Source organism: Sprattus sprattus, assembly GCF_963457725.1.
Source record: "Sprattus sprattus genome assembly, contig: scaffold_103, whole genome shotgun sequence".
In the NCBI taxonomy this organism is placed as follows: Eukaryota; Metazoa; Chordata; class Actinopteri; order Clupeiformes; family Clupeidae; genus Sprattus; species Sprattus sprattus.
Genome location: NW_027666735.1, coordinates 33548 through 55656, shown reverse-complemented (window position 1 = coordinate 55656; position 22109 = coordinate 33548). Strand labels below are relative to the sequence as shown.

The 22109-nt window shown below is 41.1% G+C and overlaps 6 protein-coding genes across 6 annotated transcripts; 4 read left to right on the top strand and 2 right to left on the bottom strand.

Moving 5' to 3' along the window:
• Window positions 1-2234: 2234 nt before the first annotated feature.
• On the top strand, window positions 2235-2837 carry LOC308382652 (histone H1-like; the record flags this gene model as incomplete). Its single annotated transcript, XM_080861042.1, has 1 exon — window positions 2235-2837. The coding sequence occupies one exon, from the start codon at window positions 2235-2237 to the stop codon at window positions 2835-2837; it is 603 nt and encodes a 200-aa protein (XP_080717168.1).
• A 10158-nt stretch (window positions 2838-12995) lies between these two features.
• LOC308382653 (histone H3.2) lies at window positions 12996-13406 on the top strand (the record flags this gene model as incomplete). Its single annotated transcript, XM_080861043.1, has 1 exon — window positions 12996-13406. One exon carries the CDS (start codon window positions 12996-12998, stop codon window positions 13404-13406), a length of 411 nt encoding a protein of 136 aa, XP_080717169.1.
• Window positions 13407-14416: 1010 nt separating this feature from the next.
• On the bottom strand, window positions 14417-14791 carry LOC308382654 (histone H2B 1/2-like; the record flags this gene model as incomplete). The annotated part of the gene is made up of 1 exon (XM_080861044.1): window positions 14417-14791. One exon carries the CDS (start codon window positions 14789-14791, stop codon window positions 14417-14419), a length of 375 nt encoding a protein of 124 aa, XP_080717170.1.
• Window positions 14792-15861: 1070 nt separating this feature from the next.
• LOC308382660 (histone H4) lies at window positions 15862-16239 on the bottom strand (the record flags this gene model as incomplete). The annotated part of the gene is made up of 1 exon (XM_080861049.1): window positions 15862-16239. The coding sequence occupies one exon, from the start codon at window positions 16237-16239 to the stop codon at window positions 15928-15930; it is 312 nt and encodes a 103-aa protein (XP_080717175.1). The 3' UTR covers window positions 15862-15927.
• Window positions 16240-17451: 1212 nt separating this feature from the next.
• LOC308382651 (histone H2A-like) lies at window positions 17452-18213 on the top strand (the record flags this gene model as incomplete). Its single annotated transcript, XM_080861041.1, has 1 exon — window positions 17452-18213. One exon carries the CDS (start codon window positions 17452-17454, stop codon window positions 17827-17829), a length of 378 nt encoding a protein of 125 aa, XP_080717167.1. The 3' UTR covers window positions 17830-18213.
• Window positions 18214-21148: 2935 nt separating this feature from the next.
• On the top strand, window positions 21149-21751 carry LOC308382667 (histone H1-like; the record flags this gene model as incomplete). The annotated part of the gene is made up of 1 exon (XM_080861056.1): window positions 21149-21751. One exon carries the CDS (start codon window positions 21149-21151, stop codon window positions 21749-21751), a length of 603 nt encoding a protein of 200 aa, XP_080717182.1.
• Between the last annotated feature and the right edge of the window lie 358 nt (window positions 21752-22109).

Genomic DNA, 22109 nt, shown 5'->3' with positions numbered 1-22109 from the left:
TGATGTCTGCTGCGATGGGGAATAGTGAAGTGCATGGCGTAGAAAAGAGTATGACCTGGACCAAGTGGGACTTATAGTTCAGTCTGTGTAAGTCTATTGTGCCTTGCTAGTGAGGCAGGGTTTAGTGTGTAGGCAATCCAACGGAAATACCTGATGATTCAAAGGCATGCAATCTTATAACATGTACACCTGCAAGTAATATCTCTTATCGTTAAACTTCCTCTCAGTCCTGTAACCCATCCACGCCTACACTATACCATGATGTATGGAACAATATCATTACAGTTTTTTCTTGATTGCAGAAGCACATTTTTGAAAACAGGGCCCTGTTTTTCAAAACACTACACACAATTAGCACCACCACACACCCAATTAGTAGAACAATTCACATCCTTTGCAAAATTAAACATGCATCTAAAAACAATACACTAATTTATCAAAACAAATTGCGTTACCACAAACACACTAAAACACACACACATACACACACACACTCAGACACACAAACACACTCACACACACACACACACACACACACACACACACACACACACACACACACACACACACACACACACACACGCATGAAACATATAACTTATCGTTTTTTTCACAACATGCCTACGGTTCCTGTCGGGCAGGGGGGCATTATCCACATCACAGGCAACTGACCTGAATGTTTATATTTGTGTGTTGTTGTTGCTTTGAGATTTTACTTGAAAAGTGTCTGCAACAACTGAACATTGTGTGTAGTGATTTGACAAGGTGATGTGTAATTGACATTAGAGTGTAAAGCAGGAAAGTCAGAGTCTATACAGATAAGGGAGTGTGAAGAAATGCCAAATTGGGTCGACTGATTGGTACATGAAGTTTTTTGTGTGAAACACTGTAATTCTGTTTGTACCAGTAACACACTGCTGCTCCAAACCTAAAACACTTTTAGCAATTCTACACCTCAGTGATTAGAGTGTAAGTGAACGACACAGGAAAAGTGCAAATATACAATACATTCACCAAAGTTTTGTACGATTGCATAAACACTCAAATCAAAAGTATTACACAATGAACAAAACCTTACACTCAAGGAGCAAAACATATGCCCAGATTTGCACCACTATAAGCAGATGTCGCATTTCTACTTCTCAGTGATTAGGGTAGTGTAAGAGAAGTACACAGAGAAAGTGCAAATATACAATACATTCACCACAAGACCAATGCTGCGGAAAATATAATTAATTTCTCTCCATACACCCAAAACCAGTCAACATTGAGAATCACAACAACGAGTTTCCCAGTTGTCATGCTATTACAGTAGTGTGCATAACACTTTAAGCTCAACAAATATCAGACCAACATATTCTGTATCCAGGTTACAATTGCAGTAAAACTAAAATAAAAGATCTGAAAATACAGTACAAATACGTTTTTTTTTTCTTCTTTCCAGAATGAGTGCCAGTGTTGACTGAGAGACATGATGGACATTATTGAAAATGGTATGGTCACCGCTCATTTTTGGGTTCAGTATAGTACAAACCTGAAATCGTCCCAAAGGCACGAACTGTATTCGACCATATGGGCTACAACTTTGATTGTCTTTAAATGTATCTGTATTTACGAAAGTGTTCAAAGTGTTTGTTTCCAATAAATGTTCAAAATGTCTGCATTCCCATTAGGATGTGTGTCTGCTGTGATGTCGGATCGGCCGAATATGTCTGGCAGCCATGTGTTGCACTAAGTCCAAACAGATCCCATCTGAAAAGCACAGATTCGCACAGGGTACTTTATTACCGATTATACGGGTCATAGAGGTCCATGGTTTGTTCTATTGCTCACCGAGGTGCAAATGCCAAATGATTTTACAACTTTTTTAGAGGAGTTTTCCTCAGAAAAGAAATATGGGTTGCCACGACGCCCCTGTCACTTCTACGGTTCTCTGTTCGTTGAAACACGGAAAGGGTGAAAATGCGAGGTAATTTAAGTTTGCTTTAAAGTGCAAGGTGTGAACTTCACAACCGACATCTTCATATCCGCACATTTTGTTTCGTTAGACACATTTTGTTACAAAATGCGAGTGGAGAAAACACAAGCGAGTCCATCACGGAAGAGAGGAATGGAGAGCTCTTTCAGTTGAGTCTCAACGGTTCTCATGCCTATCTTAAATACAACCCGCTGGCGACTCGTGGTACTCGTTCACTCGATTCTCTCGTACTCTGATCGTTAGACACCACGAAACTATGGCTGAAGTTGCCCCAGCTGCCGCGCCTGCTAAGTCTCCCAAGAAGAAGGCACCAAGGCCCAAGAAAACCGGACCCAGTGTGGGCGAGCTTATCGTCAAATCCATCACTGCATCCAAAGAGAGGAAGGGAGTTTCTCTGGCTGCCCTGAAGAAGGCTTTAGCCGCTGGTGGATACGATGTGGAAAAGAACAACGCTCGTGTCAAGGTGGCCATCAAGAGTCTCGTCTCAAAGGGCACACTGGTTCAGACGAAAGGAACTGGCGCGTCCGGCTCCTTCAAGCTGAACAAACAGGCAGAGGTGAAGAAGCCTGCGAAGAAGGCTCCCGTCAAAGCCAAGAAGCCGGCAGCAAAGAAGCCCGCTGTAGCCAAGAAGCCCAAGAAGGCAGTGGCAAAGAAGCCCGCAGCTGCTGCAAAGAAGTCTCCGAAGAAAGCCAAGAAACCCGTTACGCCCAAGAAGGCAACGAAGAGCCCCAAGAAGGCCAAAAAGCCCGCCGCACCCAAGAAGGCAGCTAAGAGCCCCAAGAAAGCTAAGGCAGCGAAACCCAAGGTGGCCAAGCCTAAAGCCACCAAGGCGAAAAAGGCTGCCCCTAAAAAGAAGTAAATATTGCGCTTCGCGTGCTGCTCTTTGTAGTTAAACAAAGGCTCTTTTAAGAGCCACCCAACATTTCATTTGAATGCATCTCTTCCTACACTGGTGATGGTCAAATCTAAAAAAAAAAAAAAACATGATTTTGCACCTCATATTGTTAATTGCAGTCAAAAGAGAGAGAGAAAAAAACTGCTTCGTTTATATTTGCTTTGTTAATGTGGAACGCCTTGGGTCTCTCAAAAGCATTACACCTGCATTGTGACATGCACGTTGATAAGGTTACACAAAGATACATTGAATTCATGAACCATCTACATTCCATTTCAACTCACAAAATATCTCAAGACGAAAAACATAAAAAGCTTGTTACATTGTAACCAATTTCAGTACAATGATTACGTAACAGTGGGTGTTATCCATTGTTTTACCAAACACGTCACACAAATATCCAGTTGACTCCTCAACCAGCTCAATTTGACTCATTATTCGCAGATAAGAGTCGTTGACAAAATAGAGTGATTTATTAAGGCCATTGAAATTCAAGATTTTCGAGAAGAAGCGGGAAAGGGAAGGATAGAAAGCGGCCGACACCAAACTAAGCTTGACCTGATGTCACATGGTAAGCTATAAATTGATTGGCTCTCAGTACGGTGGTTTCAGCCAGTGAAGGAGGGAGACAAAGCATATACACAGAATACTGGCTCACCGTGTACCTTCACATTTGTGCTTAGAAATATTGATGGGAAGTTGGGATCATTTTACTGACTCGGTTCCTTGAATGTCGTTTACTCAACATTTTATAGCCAGTTCCATGGCCTTAATATGTCCACTGCAAACACGTATCATATTCTCATGAAGTTAAGTGTCATGAGAATCTCTTCTGAATGTCCGGAGAATGGATGCAACTGAGAAGCGGCTTATGTTTGGTTGAACCCTCTGGCCAGCCTCATGTATGGTCAAACCCATGTTGACCTCATGGTTGAACACATTGGCCTGAATCTCTAAAGAGATACAGTAATGGCTCTCTTTCTTGCTCTTCCTCTTCATCCTTTTACTCATTCTCCTTCTCCTCCTCTTACTCTCACTCCTCTGCCTCTCTGGTCACCTCTCACTGCAATGTTGCCATAAATTGTTCTCCAAACCAGGAGCTTATGTTTTGATTTAAAATTGCACAACAGCTTTGGAAATGGAAGTTTTGCTATTTGAATAGCAGTGGGTTCTGTCTGAAAACAAGGAGGTTTTCGCATTGATGAAGTGTGCAAAGTAGAGAGGATGGTGTTTAGTGTTTTGAAGAAAGTGTGGTTAACAATTGAAATCTGTGTCTAAAGCAGAGAATTTTGTGTTGTGTTTTGAAGAGTTCATATCAACAAAGAACAAGTGCGTTGTGAGTAGTGAGATGCAGGGTACAGTACTATAGGGGTACAAGGAGGAGAAAGAACCAACACAAATTAGAGCAAAGCAGAATAGTAATTTCTGATACAATTTTAGCTACTATGAGAGAACATGTTTTTGTTCATCAAAAGATGACGGATAAATATGAAATTTGTTTTGAGATTAAACATGTACTTTTCCTTGAGAACTATATGTTTTGAACAATGTGTTTTCTATTTTCTGGTGTATTGTTTACTCACTGCTTGAAAGTGTATATCATTTCGATCACTTTGATTATGATTTGAGAGCAGTGGTTGATTTTGAGGCGAAAGTTTCATTTTGCAAGGGGATTCAGAGGATTTGTAAATAGTGCTTGAAGATGAGGTTTTGAGTTTACAATTTTGAGAAAATGGGTGACTGTTTCAAGAAATGTGTTTTAGCAATCATAAAAAAAACCTGTAACTCATCTGCTGCATTTCTATAGTGTTTGGAGTTTTTTACGATCGGATACACACAATTTTGACTGCTTGGTTTTGTTTTTTAATCTCCTCACACAATAAGCACAACCACACACCCAATGAGCAAAACACCTCAGATCCATTGCAAAATGAAACACTCTTGTAAAATCTATACACTCATTTACAGTTTTTTACGATCGGATACACACAATTTTGACTGCTTGGTTTTGTTTTTCAATCTTCTCACACAATAAGCACAACCACACACCCGATGAGCAAAAACATCAGATCCATTGCAAATTGAAACACTCTTGTAAAATGTATACACTCATTTAACAAAACTATAATGTCACCATATGAAACACACACATTGCATATACTGAATTCTGTTTGTACCACTTACACACTTCTGTTATAAACCTTAAACACTTTTAGCAATTCTACTTCTCAGTGATTAGAGTAGTGTAAGTGAAGTACACAGAGAAAGTGAAAATACACAATACAGTAAAAACACTACCCAAGACTGATGAAAATATGATTTACGTAATTCTCTCCATATACCCAAATCAGTCAACATGTCAACACGGAGAATCACAACAAAACATGTCCCAGTGTTCATGCTACTTCAATAGTGTGCATAGCACTGTAAGCTCAGCAAATATCAGACAAAGGTGAAAAGATGTTTCCAATAAAGTTGCATTTTACCCTGATGCCTTTTTAGGATTTGTCAGTGTCGCCAGTGTTGACTGAGAGACCTGATGGACATTACTGTATTGAAAATGGCATGGTCACCGATAATGTTCGCTTGAATTTATCTGAGCCTGATAGCATTACGTATTTGCCAAAAGCATGTTTATGATCTCTCTATCTTGTTCTTGCGTGAATATGGGCCTGTCCTCCTTTCAAGTTTATTTGATACATTTGGTCTTCTTCTTCTTTGAGCACATTTTCCTCCTGCTTCAGGTCTTCCTCTTCCTCTACTTCCACCTTGACCTCGGCCTCATGGCATGGCCTCGGCCTCTTCCTCTTCCTCTTCCTCTTTCTCCTCCTCTGTGGATTCCCCCTCTCACCCTCACTCTTCTTCTTCTTCTGATTCCTTCTATTTTGGTTGAAGACAGATTACAGTTACTCATCTGCTGCATTTCTATAGTGCTTAAACCTGTTTGTTGTGTCTACAATTGCAGTTTTTTTGCACAATCGGATACACACTAAAATCAAAAGTGTAACACAATTATCAAAACCTTCACTCAAGGAGCAAAACAACGGCTCAGATCTGCACAACTATAAGAACATTTCAACATCACACTTTTTGCGAAACCATACACACAAGTGATTTGCAAAGCACTAAACACACTTTTATGCTTCAGGCACAGACGTGTATCAAGAGGTCACTTCCTTACAATTCCAAAACGCTCTGTCAAGTTACCACACGTATGAGCCGGTCAAATAAACACAGCCTTCAATGCCCAAACACAACAAACAGGTTTAAGCACTATAAAAATGCAGCAGATGAGTAACTGTAATCTGTCTTCAACCAAAATGGAAGGAGTCAGAAGAAGTGGTGAGGGTGAGAGGGGGAATCCACAGAGGAGGAGAAGGAGGAAGAGGCCGAGGCCATGCCATGAGGCTGAGGTCAAGGTGGAAGTAGAGGAAGAGGAAGACCTGAAGCAGGAGGAAAATGTGCTCAAAATGTATCAAATACTGTAAACTTGAAAGGAGGACAGGCCCATATTCACGCAAGAACAAGATAGAGAGATCATACTGTAAACATGATTTTGGCAAATACGTAATGCTATCAGGCTCAGAGAAATTCAAGCGAACATTATCGGTGACCATGCCCTTTTCAATACAGCAATGTCCATCAGGTTTTTCAGTCAACACTGGCAACCTGAAGTCCTAAAAAGACATCAGGGTAAAATGCAACTTTATTTGTACTGTATTTTTTCTGATTTATTTTTTTTTGACTGTAAATGGAATTGTAACCTGTACTGGAAACATCTTTTCACGTTTGTCTGATATTTGCTGAGCTTACAGTGTTATGCACACTGCTGAAGTAGCATGAAAACTGGGACATGTTTTGTTGCGATTCTCCATGTTGACTGATTTGGGTATATCTATCTATAAATCCAGGAATCTGTGTGTGTGTGGGTTTGTGGAGTGTCAGTCTGTCTAGGGCGTATCTCCCTGACGGTAGATACGTTAGTTATGAGATTTCTCATGTAGCTTACGCATGTCATGAACCTGTGCATCCTTGATTTTGAAGATTTTTGAATTTATAGTTTTCGAGATATTTGTATTTTACCGTTTCCCGTAGGAAACAATGGGTTATCTTTTCCCGTAGCAAGTCCCACTGTGCACCGAAATTACGTCACAATCAAACAAGCTATGTCACGCTCAGAACCTATAAAACCGGATGGTCAAACTCGATTGTCAGTTTTTGCAACAAGACAATTAGCTAAGTGGCTTATTATTTACACATACTGGAACAAGAAAACACAGACTACATACGGCAGTGAAACAAGGTGAGTTTCCTATAGAAATACTCTGATCTGAATAAGTGCAGTCTGAATGGAAACCATATGGGACCATCATACCTTTCAGAGTAGTCTGTCTAGGGCATATCTCCCTGACGGTAGATACGTTAGTTATGATATTTCGCATGTAGCTTACGCATGTCATGAACCTGTGCATCCTTGATTTTGAAGATTTTTGAATTTATAGTTTTTGAGATATTTGTATTTTACCGTTTGTCGTGCATTGGGTTTAGCGACGCTAAACCCAATGCATTTCAATGCACGGCAAACGGTAAAATACAAATATTTCGCGAACTATACATTCAAAAATCTTAATCTTATTGGTTACCAATGGTCTTACATTAAAGTGTTCTCAGAGATTCTAGCCCCGGATCTCAAAATAATGATATGTAAAAAGTGCCCCGTATTACTTCAGTCTAACCTGTACCTATGTGGAGTGCAAACATGTCTTGCTATTACACTACCCAACAGCTACACCTACGTCTGTTAACACTACATAATTCCTACGGGCACTGCACTAGTAGAGAGAATTACGTAAATAATATTTTCAGCATTGGTCTTGTGTAGTGTTTTTACTGTATTGTGTATTTTCACTTTCTCTGTGTACTTCACTTACACTACTCTCATCACTGAGAAGTAGTATTGCTAAAAGTGTTTTAGGTTTATAACAGAAGTGTGTAAGTGGTACAAACAGAATTCAGTATATGCAATGTGTGTGTTTCATATGGTAACAAAATATGGTTTTGGTTAAATGAGTGTATAGATTTTACAAGAGTGTTTCATTTTGCAATGGATCTGATGTTTTTGCTCATTGGGTGTGGTTGTGCTTATTGTGTGAGGAGATTGAAAAACAAAACCGAGCAGTCAAAATTGTGTGTATCCGATCGTACAAAACTGTAAGCAATCATGTGTTTGGGCACTTGATGGCTGTTTTAATTCGACCGGCTCATAAACTTGACAGAGTGTTTTGGAATTGCAAGGAAGTGACCTCTTGATGTACGTCTGTGTCTAAAGCATAAAACTGTGTTTAGTGCTTTGCAAATCACTTGTGTGTATGGTTTCGCAAAAAAGTGTGATGTTTAAATGTGCTTATAGTTGTGCAGATCTGAGCCGTTGTTTTGCTCCTTGAGTGAAGGTTTTGATAATTGTGTAATACTTTTGATTTTAGTGTGTATCCGATCGTAAAAAAATGTAAACCTGTTTGGTGTGTCTACAATTAAGCTGTCATGTGTTTGCGCACATACAGTTTTTTACAATTGCTAAAACACTAAAACCCACTGGCTGAACAAAGTTCTCAGTTGCCTGAACTCATGAAGCTAATTGGGCAGTCTTGTCAATACCTTACAGTATTTTTTCCATCGCTAACGAGCGCTTACCTATACTTAAAATACTTTTTCTAAACTCTTAACACAGACTTACACCTACAAAACACAATTGGCCAAATAGATCATTTTCTTCTCAAAAGCACATTTTGTTAACTATATACTCTTCATTTCAAAATAGAAGACATCTTTCTCTGCACACACTAACTTTACCAAAACACTGGACATCTGACTCAAAATGAAATTATTCTTTCAAAGAATAACTCTTGTTTTCACTTCACAAGGAACATGCAGCCAATCAAAGTACACCAGGTTTCAAAATACTGGCTATTGTCGACATTACAAAAACTGCATAAACTTTTATGTTTCAGTTTTACAGGTATTTGCATGCAAAACATGCAATCCACTGTTTTTTTGCGCCAAATGTTTTGGTTGGGAACTGTATATCCACATGTAATGTTCACATTCAAAAGCATTCCAGTAAAAAGCGAATCAGTTTTTTTTTTTCTTCACTGTTTACTCTAGGAGGTATAGTAGAAATACTGTTTAGTATGATACAACAGAAAACGTTTTACAGTATTGTTTAAAGTTAACAAAATATCCATGAACAAAAAAGCAACAGCAAAAAGCCCAGTAAAAAGGGAGTACTAAAAAAAACCACAACATTCCTTTATCTAATCCCTGCGATCTTCAGGGTTAGGCCACAAGTTTTCATCCACATCGCATCTGATGTTATCCAAGGCGATACACCTTGACTCGCTCACTGTTCCTCTCAAAGGGAGCAGTGTAGAGCTGTTTCATCCGCACTCTGTGTTTGGACAATGTCCGCGTAATGGTTGCGAGGCTGATGCTATTGATATTGTGAAATATCTCTTGCTCCTCCAAAATTCTGCTTTGAATCTCATGCAGTTTAATTGCATTATTTGCAACAACCATATCTACTATGGCAAGCTCTTGTTGATGATTGAGGAGCTTTCCTCTTCCCCCAGAGGGAGGAAGACGTTGCATTCTTTTGAGGGACAAAAAACATCAACATATGCATTACTGTATGGCCTCATTGACATGTCAAGTGAGAATAGAAACAATCCATGTAAAATGCAAACTTACCTGTTGGTTTGTTGAAAGATGCGTATAATTGACGCAACCGTTGACCGCCTCAAATTGGGCTGTACTCTTTCACCAGCCTCTCTTAGTGAAAGACCGTGGTTTATCACATGGCACGAATTCCATCACTCACTACTGCCCTTGTAGCCCTTAGAATGCCACCACCACGCATTCTTATACCTCTACCTTGCCCTCTCCTTAGGCCTGCTCTTCTCCCTGGACCTGCTCCTCTCACAACTCCTGCTCCTCTCACTACTCCTGCTCCTCTCACTACTCCTGCTCCTCTCACTTCTCCTGCACCTCTCACTACTCCTGCTCCTCTCACTTCTCCTGCTCCTCTCACTACTCCTGCTCCTCTCACTACTACACCTCTCACTGCTCCTCTCACTGGGCCTGCTCTTCTCCCTGGGCCCCTTGCTCTAACTCTTCCTCGTCCAGACATCTTTTTCGGTTTCTGTTTCCAAAAACATCATTCCTCAAAGTCCTCCTTTTACTGTATACCTAAGTAATGCCATTGATTCTAAGCCAGACTGGAATCAGCTGTGGTTGACACAATATACCCAACATACATCAGCTGTGTGTCAATTACAGTTTTTTACAATTGCTAAAACACTAAAACCCACTGGCTGAACAAAGTTCTCAGTTGCCTGAACTCATGAAGCTAATTGTGCAGTCTGTTGTCAATACCTTAAACTATTTCTCATGGCAAAACACAATTTGCAGGTCTCACTTAGACTTTTCAGCAAAACTCTAAACACATTCTCAGTCTTAAAACACATTCTGCACTCTAATTCACATGTCATCCATACTGGTAAACACAAGTGGCAACAATCAAATACAAATAGAGAACAAATGTCATTGATTGAACACAACCACTCAAAATGTATTTAACTTGTATCAAATGATGTGACACAACCAATATGAGCCAGTTTAGGGAGCAAACAGGTTGTTGAAGGTGGGAAGGAGAAAGTCTGAGAATGAATAGAAGAAACAATGTGAGGGGAGGAGGACAAGTAAACACCAGGTTGACTCCTTTGATTTGTGTCCCTTTTACTGTGGTAGTGTATATTGTAGTAGGCCTACAGTGCATTGTAGGCTGTATAAGGACAAAACGAAAACAAGTTGTATGGCCCTGAACATTGTGCTTTCTATTTGGTACAGTAACAGTACTGATTGCTCAATAGACTTTGACTGGTTGTAGGTTCATATCAACGAAGAACAAGAGTGGGCTGTGAGCTGTGAGATGCAGGGTACAGTACTATAGGGGTACAAGAAGGAGAAAGAACCAACACAAATAGGAGCAAAGCAAAGTAGTTATTTTTGATACATTTGTATAGCTACTATGAGAGAGAACATGTTTTCATTCATCAAAAGTCAATGATAGATAAATATGAAATGTACTTCTCCCTGAGAACTATACTATACCTGTACTTCTCCCTGAGAACTATATGTTTTGAACAGTGTGTTTTCTATTTTGTGGTGTATTGTTTACTGACTGATTGAAAGTGTATATCATTTTGAACACTTTGTTTATGATTTGACAGCAGTGTTTGATTTTGAGCACAGGTAAAACTGTTTTGAGGCAAAAGTTTCATTTTGCAAGAGGATTCAGAGGTTTTGTAAATAGTGCTTGAAGATGAGGTTTTGTGTTTAGAGTTTAGAGAACATGAGTGACTGTTTCAAGAATGTGTTTTAGCAATTGTAAAAAACTGTAATGGCTCTGTTTATTTGACAGGCTCATAGGTGTGGTCATTTGACAGTCAATGTTTTGGAATTGCAAGGAAGTGACCTCTTGATATACTTCTGTGTCTAAAGCATTCAAGTGTGTTCAGTGTTTTGCAAATCACTTGTGTGTATTGTTTCGCAAAAAGTGAGATGTTGACATGTGCTTATAGTGGTGCAATTCTGAGACGTTGATTTGCTCCTTGAGTTAAGGTGTTGATAATTGTGTAATACGTTTGATTTTAGCGTTTATCCAATCTTAAAAAACGGTAAACAATCGAGAAAAACTGTAAGCAATTGCATTACTCATAGGGGTGGTTATTTGTCAGTCACTGCTTTGGAATTGCAAGGAAGTGACATCTTGATATATATCTGTGTGCAATAATATAAATGTGTTTGGTGTTTTGCAAATCACTGTGTGTAATGGTTGGCAAACAGTGTGAGGCTGACATTTAGCTTATAGTGGTGCAAATCTGGGCCAGGTTTTGCTCCTTGAGTATACAGTTTGGATAATTGTGTAATGCTTTTGAATTTAGTGTTTATTCAATCATAAAGAAATGTTAGCACTAATGTGTTTTTTCGCACTTGATGGCTGTGTTTTAGCAATTGGCTCATAGGTGTGGTAATTTGACAGTCGGTGCTTTGGAATTGGAAGGAAGTGTCATCTTGATATTCTTCTGTGTCGTAATGAATGCAAGTGTGTTTAGTGTTTTGTAAATCACTGTGTTGTTTCTCAAAAAGTGTGCACTGACGTTGTGCTTATAGTGGTGCATCTCTGGGCCGGGTTTTGCTCCTTGCAAACGACTTGGATAATTGTGTTATACTTTTGATTTGAGTGTTTATTCAATGGTAAAAACTTTAAGAGCCACCCACATCTATTTGAGAATGGGCATTCCCAGGCTCTATTCGGCATGATGCACAAATGTAATGGGTGAAAGTTGGACTTGATGTTTGCAGATAAGATATAAGCATGGAAAATAGGAACTGCCTATGGCTTTCTAAAGGAATATGAAGTTAATGTGAAAGGAGCATTTCAAGTTTCTGTACTGTAACATACAAACTCACATCTATTTAGTGAAAGAGATTCACACATATGTGCGGTAAAGGTGTCCAAGTACATGGATTGGTAACTAGACCATGCATTTGGGACACTCCTGAGGTCGCTGGTTCTAGGTTTTGAATCTGATTCCAGTCTCAAATGCCTGTGTGTGCCCAACACACAGTACTCTGAAAACCACAGTTGCTAACTATGACCCCCTTTTCCCACAATGAAAATGTATAATACATTTGATAATACCAAGTTAACTTAAAGTTTAGTATCATAAGGCATTGACTGCCAGTGAATATAAAGATATTGGCAAATATGTACATTAAAAATGCAAGCAAACACTTCTTGCGTTGTTGTTGGATAAGATTATACATTTTGTACGTCAAGCGTCTATATACTGAACGAATTTCTGAATTAAGGCAAAAACGCTCGTAGAGTAGGAGAAGGGCTTTGTACTTTGAATTTTAGGCGCCACCGGAATCAGGGCGTTGAATACCAATCAGCGGTAGCCAGCAAGTAAACGTCATCAGGGGGCTGGTCGAGGTTGTAACCTATAAATACCCTGCTTGCTTGCGTACTGGCATACTCCTAGCATTGAAGCAGACTTTGCAATGGCAAGAACGAAGCAAACCGCCCGTAAGTCCACCGGAGGAAAGGCTCCGCGAAAGCAGCTCGCCACCAAGGCTGCTCGTAAGAGCGCACCAGCCACCGGCGGAGTGAAGAAGCCCCATCGTTACAGGCCCGGCACAGTGGCTCTGAGAGAGATCCGTCGTTACCAGAAGTCCACTGAGCTGCTGATCCGCAAGCTGCCTTTCCAGCGTCTGGTCAGGGAAATTGCCCAGGACTTCAAAACCGATCTGCGCTTCCAGAGCTCTGCTGTCATGGCTCTTCAGGAGGCCAGCGAGGCTTACCTGGTTGGTCTGTTTGAGGACACCAACCTGTGCGCCATCCACGCCAAGAGGGTGACCATCATGCCCAAAGACATCCAGCTGGCCCGTCGCATCCGCGGGGAGCGTGCTTAAGTTGATCCCGACAACGTCAAGAAAAACAAACGGCTCTTTTAAGAGCCACCTAAATAACTCATGAAAGCTCATTTTCCATCCAGTGTTGGTACACACGCTATTTAATAGCCCACGCACATACTATACTCTAGCTACTACCATACAGTATGTTTAGCCCCCCAGTAGAAGTCACGGTTGAAAGCCGACGCTAGAATGACCGAAAATTCTTTTTACCATATACACTATGTGTAGGGCATATAGTAGTAGTATTACTAATAACCTTTATATTTGTATAGCACCTTTCATACAGAACAATGCAGCTCAACGTGCTGAACAGCAACGGATGTACGTGCACAGTGATGCCAAACAATTTAAATCAAATAAATATAAAATAAAAATAGTGAGTGCATACAAATTTAAGCTATAACATGATAACTGCAGTTGTATTTGTTTCAAGATCAGTCAGAACCGAAGTTAAAGACTAAGGTGAAGCGATACCAAGAACTACATCTGATGGAAGACAGCACCATATGCAAAACAATGTTCCTAAACATTTGCGACGTACTCTGCAACTCCCTGTCACACGCCTGTTGTTGACAAAAAAAGACGAGTGCAACATCTGGAACCGTTGGGTTTTTTTTTTTTGTGTTACGTTGTTGCGGCCAGTGTATCGAGTCATCTACACGCAAACTTATTGTATAGTGCAGTGTGTTGCAGTTTGTGTTCTCTGCATTGCAAAACTGCTCCACATATGTCGTTTCGGTTTTAGAATTAGGCTGCAGTTGACGTACAACATTAAAAATGCGCACAAGGTGCGTATTTCGAGCTCAGAATTCGGTTTGATCATCGTTCATATTACAAAAATGTGTGATAGTGGAGTCTTATGTGATTTTCCGAAACAAGGTAGGCGCAACCCTCTCTAGAGGAACATCCTGAAAACATAAGGAGATTTTGATTATGTTGGAACTGCTTTTCAAAGACAATGTGGGTGGCTCTTAAAAGAGCCTTTGGGTTGAAAAGCGTAAAACGCTTTACTTGGAGCTGGTGTACTTGGTGACGGCCTTGGTTCCCTCAGACACGGCGTGCTTAGCAAGCTCGCCGGGCAGAAGCAGACGCACTGCAGTCTGGATCTCCCTGGAGGTGATGGTGGAACGCTTGTTGTAGTGAGCCAAACGGGAAGACTCTCCAGCGATACGCTCGAAGATGTCGTTCACGAAAGAGTTCATGATGCCCATGGCCTTGGAGGAGATGCCAGTGTCGGGATGGACCTGCTTCAGGACCTTGTACACGTAGATGGCATAGCTTTCCTTCCTGGTCTTTCGGCGCTTCTTGCCGCCTTTGGCTGTGGTCTTGGTCACGGCTTTCTTGGAGCCCTTCTTCGGGGCGGGCTTTGCTGGCTCAGGCATGATGCTTTCTGTATGAGGATTCAGACAGAACTGCGGTACTGCATGCAGTCGTGCCACCTCTATATATACAGCACTCTATGCTAATATTTCACCTAGGCCAGCCATGACCAGAATCCCAGACGATGGTTGGTTACTTTGAAGCGCAGGGGCGGGTCCGTCTACTAAGCCCGCTCTGACCACAGAAAGATAGTTTAGTCCGCACTTCCCCTTCTTTTGTCATCTTCCCGCACTTTCTGAGCTACCTTGGCATGACCAAAATGAAGTCAATATACGAGACCTGCGGCATTAATTAAGCCTCATTGTTAGTGATACATATTTTCAATAAATCTGCATCGTTAACACTGACAAAGTCTTTATAGGAGAGATTCAAGTAGCCTATACGTGCATCCATGAAAGTGAGTTGCAGCATATGACTCAATAACTGAATCGTTTTTTTTCTTCAGTTAGAATATCTACATGTCAAAAAGACTAAGATGTGAATTTGATTATTGGTTTGATTATTGGTTCAAATTTGGTTTCCATAGGAGTGCTCCCTGTTATGGGAGTTACAGTTTTTTTTTCAGTTGTCCTGTATGTCCTATGTTATCCCAAACAGATTAGGAAAAACTCAAAAAAGGTTTGCCGTGTATGACTTTGTAGGGGGCCCCAGAGTATCTTCGTGGGATTTTGTTGGTGAGATTGTTTTTTTCATTGACTTTTGAGTTCCCTGGCAATGGCCTGCATTTTACATTGCCTCACAATACTTTTGCAAACACACTACTCTTGGTATATTCGCCACTTCCATATAACGTGGATCAGCTCATACAATTGTACTTTTGAACTTGGTATTGCATGTGGGGATATAGCCATGCTTATCATTAAGCAGTAAAGCTATGAAATCAGTGGGAATACATTTACAATGAACCTAACAGGAGAAGGCTCACTAAAATAAATAATTATGCATTTACAGTGGCTGTTGGCCGTGTTGTGCATTGTAGGTTATATTCAGTATTAGTGCGCCATAGTTGACATCTTACACCACACATTGGTATTGAACATTCCCATTTTTCAATATAAACGCAATTGGAATCATGTTTTACGTAAGTATTTGGGTGGCTCTTAAAAGAGCCTTTGTCTCAGAATGAGGTGAAAGATTATTAACCTCCAAAACCGTACAGAGTACGACCCTGGCGTTTCAGAGCATAGACGACATCCATTGCGGTCACGGTCTTTCTCTTGGCATGCTCGGTGTAGGTGACGGCATCACGGATGACGTTCTCCAGGAACACCTTCAGCACACCACGGGTCTCCTCGTAGATGAGGCCAGAGATACGCTTCACACCGCCACGACGAGCAAGACGCCTGATTGCGGGCTTAGTGATGCCCTGGATGTTATCACGAAGAACCTTACGATGACGCTTGGCGCCCCCTTTACCGAGTCCTTTTCCTCCTTTGCCTCTTCCACTCATTGTCACTGTTTTAGTTTTACAGCAATGTGTGCACCTCAGCGTGTTGTACGAGGTCTTATATCCATCTGGAGGACCTGTTTGAAGACTATAAACACTCCTCCTCGTCCGTCCCTCCTACTTTTCTCTACTGGTGTTGGCGCGTACATGCAGCAAATTGTACGTCACCTTGACACGTCATTCAGTATTCAAAGTACATAGAATTTAAGTGGACGGTTATATCCAATCCTCTTTGTCTAAAATGTAACTATTATGACCGACCGAACCACTAAAAGGATCCATGGCCTTTGGGAGCTCGACTCTTTGTAACCCATACAGTCCATTTTATAATAGTTGTTTTCATAGTAAGGCTACGGGATCTGTCTTTAAAGTGGTGTATGTAACCCTCTTTCTCGCTAGCCAACTACCCATGATGGTGTGCGGTCTTTCAAATGCATTGTTCCTATAAAAACAATTGGTCGTAATGAGTAATGTATGCTTCAAGCTCAAGCTACGTTTGCAATATTTTCAGCTGAAGATGTAAAGTCTATCAAGGTTTTAAATCCCCACCAACCAATTAAGCAATGAACACACATGGTATGGCAGTATGTATTCACCTGCTTTAGAGCCAGAAAGAAAAGTTAATCTTTAAGTGAAGTTTAGCCAGAGTGGCTGATAATAAATAAACAGTGTGTTGTTAATACATCTTTAATAAGCTATTAAATTCTATTTAAATTAAATACAGCTGACGGATCCCCAAAAAATTGAAATATGCTTGCAGAATTCTGCTCATCGTTGTTATTTTTGTATCATTCAAACATGATTACAAGCCGGTCCATTAGATACTTTGTATCACCTAACCACTTCAGTTTGTTCCATTTTAAAGGTGTTCGCAATACATGGAGATTCTGGGACTTTGTGATTATTGTGACCATTGAACTGACATATCTGGAAACCAAGCTGCAACCTAAACTGGAAGGTGTCGTTTTAACTATTGCATGCGTTAAAATATTCAGTGATTTTGGAGATCACGCACAAAAGGAAAGGAGGATATCCAGCAGGCGCCAAAATGAAGCAACGTTTGTCTTCCCGCAGGACCTACACGTTGATTGGCTCTCAGTATTCTCGCCTCAACCACTGAGGCAATGAGCAACGCTGAGCTTGAGGAGAATAAATACACTCCCCTCCCCGTTTTGCTACACTTCAGTATTCGGAAGAACCCATACAACTCCTAAAATGAGCGGCAGAGGCAAAACCGGTGGAAAGGCTAGAGCAAAGGCCAAGACTCGCTCCTCCAGGGCTGGACTCCAGTTCCCCGTGGGCCGTGTTCACAGGCTGCTCCGCAAGGGCAACTATGCTCATCGTGTTGGTGCTGGTGCTCCGGTCTACATGGCTGCAGTGCTCGAGTATCTGACTGCTGAGATTCTCGAGTTGGCCGGCAACGCTGCCCGTGACAACAAGAAGAGTCGTATCATTCCCCGCCATCTGCAGCTGGCTGTGCGCAACGACGAGGAGTTGAACAAGCTGCTCGGCGGAGTGACCATCGCTCAGGGTGGTGTACTGCCCAATATCCAGGCTGTGCTCCTGCCCAAGAAGACCGAGAAGTCCAAGTAAATCTGACCTCTAAACTATCAAACAAAGGCTCTTTTAAGAGCCACCCAATTACTTTTTAAAAGTTCATTCCAAGTTGCTTAAAGTGCCACTCTGCCCCCCCACCAATTGGCACATACACCTATCAGAAAAGGACTTTATGTTGTTTTCTTTAATAACTGGTGTAGCAGGCACTGGTCAATGCCATTCATGTTACTTGCATTTATGTAAACACTAGCAGCCTAGCTTGATTTTGATACATACTTGAACATAAACACACTATATTTAGACACTCAATGTACTACCATTGGGTTGTCTGGACACAGCCAGAAAGACCAAACTACCTCAGCCAATGTATAAACAACATAATAATTGTCGAGGTGACATAAGGTTAACTATACATTCAGAAACGTCCTGTTGATGCCCATTGTTGAGATTTTTGTGAGCCTCTAGTTGTTCAGGGTCTATGGTGGCCCATATTAAAACAATGAGTCAAAGTCTCGTTTAACTTTTTGAAACGTTTGAAACTATTGCTACTCCACGTATGTATCGCCACAATCTGTTCTTTCACCTTTTAACTAGTCTTTCACTTTTGGTGAGATGTGAGATCATTGGAACGTTTATTGACTTAAGCAATGTGAGACATTTAGAGGGAAAATCACTATTTGGTGGAGCTGTTAACAATTCATGAACATTTGAAATCTGAGACTGCACCCTTCTATTTGTAAGACATGAGAAGCCTTCTTTAACAATTTGTTGGATTTTAAAAGCTTGTGTAAAATCGTAACTAGTAACTACTGCCATCAAATATAAGGGGAGTAGAAAGTGTAAGTTAACCCCAAGCTCTGAGCCTAACACACCACCTTGTGCGATGGTGACACCACAAAGTAATTTGTTCAACTCCTCGTCGTTACGCACAGCCAACTGCAGATGAAGGGGGGATATCCAGCCCCCTGCATTTTTCTGAAAAAATAATCATCAAAATCAGCATGGCAAGGCTCAGGGAGATTTTAAACATTAAATGGTGTTTTTCTCTGTGTCACAGTTAGAGAAACTTATTTTCTTTGTGAAACTGTCCTCCTCTTCTCCTATGTTGATGTCTGCTGCGATGGGGAATAGTGAAGTGCATGGCGTAGAAAAGAGTATGACCTGGACCAAGTGGGACTTATAGTTCAGTCTGTGTAAGTCTATTGTGCCTTGCTAGTGAGGCAGGGTTTAGTGTGTAGGCAATCCAACGGAAATACCTGATGATTCAAAGGCATGCAATCTTATAACATGTACACCTGCAAGTAATATCTCTTATCGTTAAACTTCCTCTCAGTCCTGTAACCCATCCACGCCTACACTATACCATGATGTATGGAACAATATCATTACAGTTTTTTCTTGATTGCAGAAGCACATTTTTGAAAACAGGGCCCTGTTTTTCAAAACACTACACACAATTAGCACCACCACACACCCAATTAGTAGAACAATTCACATCCTTTGCAAAATTAAACATGCATCTAAAAACAATACACTAATTTATCAAAACAAATTGCGTTACCACAAACACACTAAAACACACACACATACACACACACACTCAGACACACAACACACACACACACACACACACACACACACACACACACACACACACACACACACACACACACACACACACACACACACACACACACACACGCATGAAACATATAACTTATCGTTTTTTTCACAACATGCCTACGGTTCCTGTCGGGCAGGGGGGCATTATCCACATCACAGGCAACTGACCTGAATGTTTATATTTGTGTGTTGTTGTTGCTTTGAGATTTTACTTGAAAAGTGTCTGCAACAACTGAACATTGTGTGTAGTGATTTGACCAGGTGATGTGTAATTGACATTAGAGTGTAAAGCAGGAAAGTCAGAGTCTATACAGATAAGGGAGTGTGAAGAAATGCCAAATTGGGTCGACTGATTGGTACATGAAGTTTTTTGTGTGAAACACTGTAATTCTGTTTGTACCAGTAACACACTGCTGCTCCAAACCTAAAACACTTTTAGCAATTCTACACCTCAGTGATTAGAGTGTAAGTGAACGACACAGGAAAAGTGCAAATATACAATACATTCACCAAAGTTTTGTACGATTGCATAAACACTCAAATCAAAAGTATTACACAATGAACAAAACCTTACACTCAAGGAGCAAAACATATGCCCAGATTTGCACCACTATAAGCAGATGTCGCATTTCTACTTCTCAGTGATTAGGGTAGTGTAAGAGAAGTACACAGAGAAAGTGCAAATATACAATACATTCACCACAAGACCAATGCTGCGGAAAATATAATTAATTTCTCTCCATACACCCAAAACCAGTCAACATTGAGAATCACAACAACGAGTTTCCCAGTTGTCATGCTATTACAGTAGTGTGCATAACACTTTAAGCTCAACAAATATCAGACCAACATATTCTGTATCCAGGTTACAATTGCAGTAAAACTAAAATAAAAGATCTGAAAATACAGTACAAATACGTTTTTTTTTTTTTTTCTTTCCAGAATGAGTGCCAGTGTTGACTGAGAGACATGATGGACATTATTGAAAATGGTATGGTCACCGCTCATTTTTGGGTTCAGTATAGTACAAACCTGAAATCGTCCCAAAGGCACGAACTGTATTCGACCATATGGGCTACAACTTTGATTGTCTTTAAATGTATCTGTATTTACGAAAGTGTTCAAAGTGTTTGTTTCCAATAAATGTTCAAAATGTCTGCATTCCCATTAGGATGTGTGTCTGCTGTGATGTCGGATCGGCCGAATATGTCTGGCAGCCATGTGTTTCACTAAGTCCAAACAGATCCCATCTGAAAAGCACAGATTCGCACAGGGTACTTTATTACCGATTATACGGGTCATAGAGGTCCATGGTTTGTTCTATTGCTCACCGAGGTGCAAATGCCAAATGATTTTACAACTTTTTTAGAGGAGTTTTCCTCAGAAAAGAAATATGGGTTGCCACGACGCCCCTGTCACTTCTACGGTTCTCTGTTCGTTGAAACACGGAAAGGGTGAAAATGCGAGGTAATTTAAGTTTGCTTTAAAGTGCAAGGTGTGAACTTCACAACCGACATCTTCATATCCGCACATTTTGTTTCGTTAGACACATTTTGTTACAAAATGCGAGTGGAGAAAACACAAGCGAGTCCATCACGGAAGAGAGGAATGGAGAGCTCTTTCAGTTGAGTCTCAACGGTTCTCATGCCTATCTTAAATACAACCCGCTGGCGACTCGTGGTACTCGTTCACTCGATTCTCTCGTACTCTGATCGTTAGACACCACGAAACTATGGCTGAAGTTGCCCCAGCTGCCGCGCCTGCTAAGTCTCCCAAGAAGAAGGCACCAAGGCCCAAGAAAACCGGACCCAGTGTGGGCGAGCTTATCGTCAAATCCATCACTGCATCCAAAGAGAGGAAGGGAGTTTCTCTGGCTGCCCTGAAGAAGGCTTTAGCCGCTGGTGGATACGATGTGGAAAAGAACAACGCTCGTGTCAAGGTGGCCATCAAGAGTCTCGTCTCAAAGGGCACACTGGTTCAGACGAAAGGAACTGGCGCGTCCGGCTCCTTCAAGCTGAACAAACAGGCAGAGGTGAAGAAGCCTGCGAAGAAGGCTCCCGTCAAAGCCAAGAAGCCGGCAGCAAAGAAGCCCGCTGTAGCCAAGAAGCCCAAGAAGGCAGTGGCAAAGAAGCCCGCAGCTGCTGCAAAGAAGTCTCCGAAGAAAGCCAAGAAACCCGTTACGCCCAAGAAGGCAACGAAGAGCCCCAAGAAGGCCAAAAAGCCCGCCGCACCCAAGAAGGCAGCTAAGAGCCCCAAGAAAGCTAAGGCAGCGAAACCCAAGGTGGCCAAGCCTAAAGCCACCAAGGCGAAAAAGGCTGCCCCTAAAAAGAAGTAAATATTGCGCTTCGCGTGCTGCTCTTTGTAGTTAAACAAAGGCTCTTTTAAGAGCCACCCAACATTTCATTTGAATGCATCTCTTCCTACACTGGTGATGGTCAAATCTAAAAAAAAAAAAAAACATGATTTTGCACCTCATATTGTTAATTGCAGTCAAAAGAGAGAGAGAAAAAAACTGCTTCGTTTATATTTGCTTTGTTAATGTGGAACGCCTTGGGTCTCTCAAAAGCATTACACCTGCATTGTGACATGCACGTTGATAAGGTTACACAAAGATACATTGAATTCATGAACCATCTACATTCCATTTCAACTCACAAAATATCTCAAGACGAAAAACATAAAAAGCTTGTTAC